Source organism: Neomonachus schauinslandi, chromosome 6, assembly GCF_002201575.2.
Source record: "Neomonachus schauinslandi chromosome 6, ASM220157v2, whole genome shotgun sequence".
In the NCBI taxonomy this organism is placed as follows: Eukaryota; Metazoa; Chordata; class Mammalia; order Carnivora; family Phocidae; genus Neomonachus; species Neomonachus schauinslandi.
In genome coordinates this window covers 25,184,604-25,190,987 of record NC_058408.1, presented here as the reverse complement: position 1 = coordinate 25,190,987, position 6,384 = coordinate 25,184,604, and the positions used below count along the sequence as shown (strand labels likewise).

At 48.9% G+C, this 6,384-nt stretch overlaps 1 protein-coding gene across 2 annotated transcripts in view; it reads right to left on the bottom strand.

Annotated features, from left to right (window-relative positions):
- Positions 1–218: 218 nt before the first annotated feature.
- Positions 219–6,384, bottom strand: part of DSTYK (dual serine/threonine and tyrosine protein kinase) — a 48,286-nt gene continuing 42,120 nt past the window's right edge. The window contains exons 12-13 of one of the 2 annotated variants that reach the window (XM_021686550.2): positions 5,197–5,331; positions 219–4,595 (exon numbers count right to left, since the gene is read on the bottom strand). In XM_021686550.2, the coding sequence (XP_021542225.1) occupies positions 4,408–4,595; positions 5,197–5,331 (323 nt within the window). In that variant the 3' untranslated portion in view covers positions 219–4,407. The remainder of the gene's footprint in view (positions 4,596–5,196; positions 5,332–6,384) is intronic. The other variant, XM_044916316.1, reaches the window with a different exon arrangement.

The following is a 6,384-nucleotide window of genomic DNA, read 5'->3' as shown; positions in this document are numbered from 1 at the left end:
GGGTGTGAATCCAGGAAAGGCTCTGAAAAATAAACTGCTCTCACCCTACTTGCCCCTCCCATCCTCCCGCCCCCGCCTCTGGTAGTGGTAATGTCAAGCACCCAGAGATCCGGAGCAGTGTCCGGGGGAGTACGGTGCTCCAGCATCCTTCTGACCCCAGGAGGGAAGGGAAACAAAGCCAAAGGGAGGTAAGCTTCAAACGTTAATGTGATCTTTATTCTACAGCACGTGTGGTATCTGCAACCCCACAAGGATACAGAACGCTCTATAAAACCAAACCCAACCACCCAAAACGACACTAGATGAAGATTTAACCCATAGGTATGACTCTTAAAAACAACACAGTCTCGTTTGCCGTATTATGGAAAGAGCACAGGAAGGGAGAGTGAACGACTGAGGTTTGTGCCAAGGTAACTTCCTCTTGTTATTGCACTTTTATTCTACACACTTAGTATGTTACACTTTTATTAACACTGTAATAGACATTAGTCCTTTAAAACAAACAAAATATTACATAAGGATAAAAGACAACATGCTGTCCAGACCGGTTTCCTTCTCAACCCTCTGAGTCGGGTGGCCAGGTATTCCCATGGTCTCCACGTGCATCTCGACAGGACTGGATGTTAACAAAGCAGATGAAGTTAAAAATAAAACCCTTTTAAGAACAGCAGTGTTCCTTGCAACCTCCAAAGGAGTTTGCGATGCAAGTTTCTGAAGGTTGCTCCCTCCTCACCCACTTAAATACAGCGCTAGCCCTAACCGTCCCCCCCATATTTAGAAGGATAAACCCACTTCTTCTTTTAAAGAAAAAGTGGGTTATTTGATCCAGCAAATCCAGAAGTCAAACTTTGAAAACTCAAAGAAAGCAACTACTCTTTTGGCGAAGGACTCTTCAAGGGCCCTTTATCCTGCTGCGAAGCAGTCTGGGCTTCGGAGACTCCCTGATTAGCCAGATGAACAGCGAGCCTGCCTCCTCTCCAAAGCGAGGCCACAGGGGACCTCTGCCCCCTTAGTGCTACTATAATCACCGATCCCTCTTGGCTTCTCAGTGCTAAATAATAAGCCAAAAAAATTAAAGTGTCATTCAGTGCAGTTACTACTTTGGAGCCCTGCTGCCCCAAACCCCTTCTCCCGTCTGGAAACAACTTCCAAGCCATCTTTGGCAGCTCAGCAAAGATGCACCAAGATGCACCGGAGAGCTGACACATACTGGGGGAGGGTTCTACCAGTCCCCCCCGTTGCCATCTGTGGCAGTAATATGTCCTTTCCTTCACTGTTCCCTTGAATTTTAGTGTTAAAAATTAGGAGAAGCTGCTACATAGGCTCTGTCCCCTTGAAATTGATGGAGTCACAAGTGATTCTCTTTGGTCTGGGAAGAACCCGCACAGCCCTCCTTCCTAGAGAAGTGGAAGGCTTGCTCAATCAATGAGCCACTCTCTACAGAGGGTCAAGGAACTAGGGCCCGCCCGTGGAAACCTCAGCCAGACAAGCATTCCCCAACTCCTGCCAGACTGACCTCCCTGCCAGCTCCCTAGGCACAGGGTCAGCCGCTCCGGGGCCCCACGCTCCGCCATGTCTTGATTGCTCTGCAAGAAGGTCCCTCACTCAGTTCTGAAGTAACGCAAGTGACTCGACTTCAAGCGTGTTAAAAATGGCCCGGTGATCATTTTCAGGCTGGGGTAAGTTGCCCTAATGAAGTTGATTAGAAGGACAGAACACAGTAAGGGTAACCCGTCCCATCCTTCCTCTTTCCCCAGCCACAATCTCACCTCACCACTCGGGAGCACATACAACCAAAGCTAGGAGGTAAAATCTTTAGGACTTTGGTCTTGTTGAGCCCACTACAGCCCAAGTGCCCCCAGACTTCTTTGAACACCTAGTGTCTTCCCAAGTAATATACAGTACAGTACATTTCATGGCATTCCATCACTTTAGTAATAATGGGTGCCAAGGAACAAAGAATCCCAAATTAGCTGACAATGTTATAAAACAAAAGCAAAGTATGTATGTGTTATATATATGTATTCCCACACTCAGCCCGCTGAGTGTTCAAAAAACACCTCCAAATATCTCTACATGGACTTTGGCTGGCCTGGAGATCTTCAGGAATATCTTGCACCTTTTCTCAGAACACTTTTTTGTAATGAATTGTTAACAACAACTACTGTCTTACTTAGCATTAGTCCCTCCCATCCTCCCTTCTCACTCAGGCAAAAAATGTGGGAATCTGCTAGGAAACTGGTGCCCGAGAGCAGATGAAGCTGCAGGGAGGGGACAAACTGAAAAGGGACACTGGGTAGAGGAAAACCTACCCCCCCCCCAGCCCCTGCATGAATGGGGGTAGGAACTAAGACTTTGGAAGAATGTTAGAAATGTGGCTTCCACAACGTAAGCACAGACTCCTGATTTGAGCTGGAGTAAAGGAAGAGTCTCTGGGAAAGGGAACTATAGAAGACCTTTCCTGAAATTTCGTACAGAACAGACTGATTTTTCGGCAGGTAGACACTATTCACCTCTCCTTTTTAAACTTGAAAACCTGGCTTCCTGGAAGCCCCATCATAGTCCCCAGGAGGACAAACAAGTTAATGCAGACAAGAATAGAGTGACTTGAAGAAGTAAAGCTACAAATGGCTGTTAACAATTCTAAGAGATCTACTGAACATTCCACCAGAACAAGGCTGGAGCTCATATAGAACCCAAAGACACTGGGTCGGTCACTTTACTGTTTGCAAGTTAAAAGGTTCTTAGCACTGTACGGAGTTTCTAAAGGGCTCCAAGTGCTGGGAGGCTTACTACACTCAAGTGTATCATCATCAGAGCCCAGCAGAGTCAAAGAGTGAAAACTGAACTTTAAGAGTTATATGAAAAATTTCTTGTAGATGCCATTTATACTCAATGTTTAAAAGATGGTCATTCTCTCAGAAACAACCCTACAAAATTCTAGCAGCAAATCTGCCCATTTCCTTACACACCTACTCAGGGACCTGCTTCACAGACTTGGGGGCCAGGCACAGGGGAGAGACCACAGTGCTTGGAAATTAGGCAGATGGACGGAGGCTACTCACCTCCACTGTCTATTCCTCCACCCACCTGGTGTTCTAAATCAAATGGACCATCTCAGTTGAGTGAGGCTTTAAGTCAAGATCTGAGATGCATCAACATGTAAATTGTCCCCCTCCAGAATTTCCCCACCTAGGCACACTTCCTGACACACGCTCCAAAAGCCCACCCGCACGCCTCCCAGCCGAAGGGGAGGGACCGTCCCAGACGCGCACACACAGATGTGAAAGGAACACACAGAGCTACAAAAAGCATTCTCTTTCATCTGGTGCTTTCCTTCTTAAGTTATATTCAAAATAAAGTAAAATGAAGGGACGAGTTGCAAAAGAAATTTCGGTTAAAAAGCTCATTGATGGAATTTAAAAACATCAGTGGGTTAGATTCAAACACAAAAATGGGAATTTTTGATCCTTCTAAGTTTTAGAAACAACCTGGTATCCTCCTAGTAGGTTTGCAGGGAAGCCCACGGCCTCCAGATCACTGCCCATGTCTCCGGTCTTACCAGTTACTCCGTACCGGTCAGTTTTACTCAGATACTCATCCCCAGATACCATGTTAACTGGAGTTTCCCCATCTTGAGACCAAAAACGGGGGGGGAAAAAATCAAGACCAAAGGGAAGAAAAAGAGATTCTATCCTGGGGTTAGCAGTAACTCAAAATCCAATCACATATGTATATATATATACATGTGTGTACACATTTTTTTTTCTTTTTGTGGCCTCTTGGTGATTGGAACCGTGACACCCACCCCCAGAAGTCAGTCCTATAAATGTAAACACACTGGCACCAGAAGGAACAGACAGCTCTGTTTCCAGCCCCCTCACTGGGGCCTCTGGCCGCTGCAACCTGAGATCCGGGTGCGGGGAGCAGCAAGTCGCTGTTTTGCTCCTACGTTCTCACAATCCTGGAACTAAGTTCAAATTTCCTAAGGGTCCTGACGATGCGATAGAACCAAACTATTCCTAGCTAGAGCCAAAATTACGAAAATTATAGTTTTTAATACTATCGCCACTGCAGTGTCCCGCCTGTCTTAGCAACATACAGTGAACAGACAATTGGTACATTTGCCTCCTTTTCAGTTCTGAGGCTGGAACATTGCATTCTTCAGCGTTTACATGTCCTAGACAATCTTTTGCTAATGGGATGGCTTAGGGCATCAGTGAGCTGCTGAACGTGACCCACAGCCAGCCAACTCTTCACTATCCAGGAGGCATCACTGCCTGGGAAGGTCTCAAGCTGCCCAGCAAGCATCAGTTCCCTCGGGAGCTCTCTGAATAAATGTCAAATTCTTCCCATGGCCAAAAGGTGAGGGAAGAAATAGAGAGTAAAGGAGAAAGGTCTTTGCTTTCAAGTAGAATCATCGAGTCCTCTGTTTGGCTGCTCAGAATTTGACTTGCATAGCCGGTCCATGATGCCCTGGAGCATGGGCTGGACGATGCCCAAGAGAGGTCTCTGAGAGGGGTCCCCGTCCCAGCAGGCCTCCATCAACTGCCAGCACTCCTCGTCAAACACAGGAAGACGCTCTGGCCGGGCCCCTGGAGAAAGGCACATGGAGACAAGGCCAGGGTCAGTGAGAGGGCCCGTGCCACGATGAGGCCCGACCAGCTCGCAGACCGATCACCCAGGTGGGGCTCCGGAGTTCTGGCTTCAACTGCAAACACTGAGGTCAGAACCTAGTAGTAATGGTGACAACAAACTGGAACGTACTGGCATAGGAAGTTGAAGAATTGGAAAGGTTCAAGAAAAAAGCCTTCTTGAAACAGTTCAGTACAGGGACGCCTGGGTGGCTCGGTCGGTGAAGCGTCAGCCTTCGGCTCAGGTCATGATCCCGGGGTCCTGGGATCGAGCCCCGCATCAGGCTCCCTGCTCTGCGGAGAGCCTGCTTCTCCCTCTGCCTGCTGCTCCCCCTGCTTGTGTTCCCTCTCTCTCCCCACCTCTCTCTCTGACAAATAACTAACTAAAATCTTAGGGGAAAAAAAGAAACAGTTCAGTACAGTACTGCCTGAAAACGAAGGCCTGACTTCAGTGTCTTTCCTGGATTCCGAACGGTATGTGGTCCCGCTGCTCTCAGTGGTGGTGGGGGTGGGGGTGGGGGTGGGGGGGGAGTCAGGATAAGGTAGGGCTTGTGGCTCTTACCTCTCCGCACGTTGTTCCAGAGATGGTCTTTGCTGGCACACCTCTCAAATGCTTCAGGGAGCTTGACAGAGCCCGAGCAGATATACCAGAAGAGAATGCCAAAGGCGTAGACATCGACAGAATTATCATACTTCCCTGGAGCGAGAAGGGGTGAGACAGTGAGCCAGGGACAGAGAGCAGCTGCATCCCCACTCACGGGGTCTGCAGAGGTCTCCACACCTTTTTTCCTAAAGCTTTTAACATCCATTGCCTCCCCTAAGAACCCCGGTTGGCAGGACCGTTGACAACGCCCATCTTATTACACCCCAAACCACAGCACAGGGAGGGCAGCGCTAGATACCAGGAGAGCCGAGGCTGGAGCCTGACAAAGGAGGAGGACAGGCCTTTGATTTTGATGGAACACTGCTCGCTTCGGCAGCACATAGACTAAAACTGGAATGATTTTGATGGAACAGCCAAAAAGACTCATCCTGAAAGGTCGGATTAGGGAAATAAGGCTGGGAAACAGGTGGGTGGGTAGATTGGAACCAGAACATAAAGATCTTTAAAACGTCAGACAGAAAAGTCTCGATTCGATGGACAGCAGGAAGTCCCTTATGTTTTAGGGCAGCAGGTGACACGAAGAACGTATTTTGGAAAAGATTCTTCTGTCAGCAATAGGACTGCAGAGAAACAATCCAGGGAAATGAAATACGAAGTCGCCAAAAGCAAACGAAAGCAGTGGCAATAGAGCTTCTTTAAAGAAGTAAATCCAGAGGGGGGCACTGGGTGGCTCAGTCGTTAAGCGTCTGCCTTCGGCTCAGGTCATGATCCTGGGGTCCTGGGATCGAACCCCGCATCGGGCTCCTTGCTTGGCGGGAAGTCTGCTTCTCCCCCTCCTACTCCCCCTGCTTGTGTTCCCTCTCTCTCTCTCTCTCTCTGTCAAATAAATTAATAAAATCTTAAAAAAAAAAAAAAGCACACACACACACACACACACAAAGAAGTAAATCCAGAGGAAGAGACACGCTGCGTGCGCGCCCGGGCTGCGCTGTGGCTCCAGCCAGCCCCAATCCTTCCGTGCCCGACTCCACGGAGGGCAGGGGGCAGCGCTGTGCACCACGCTAACGAGCGGAGGCCGCGCAGGGCGCCGATCCCAGCTCCTCCCCGCGCCGCCGAGGAGCCCGCCGTGACCTTCGCGTCCGCCTC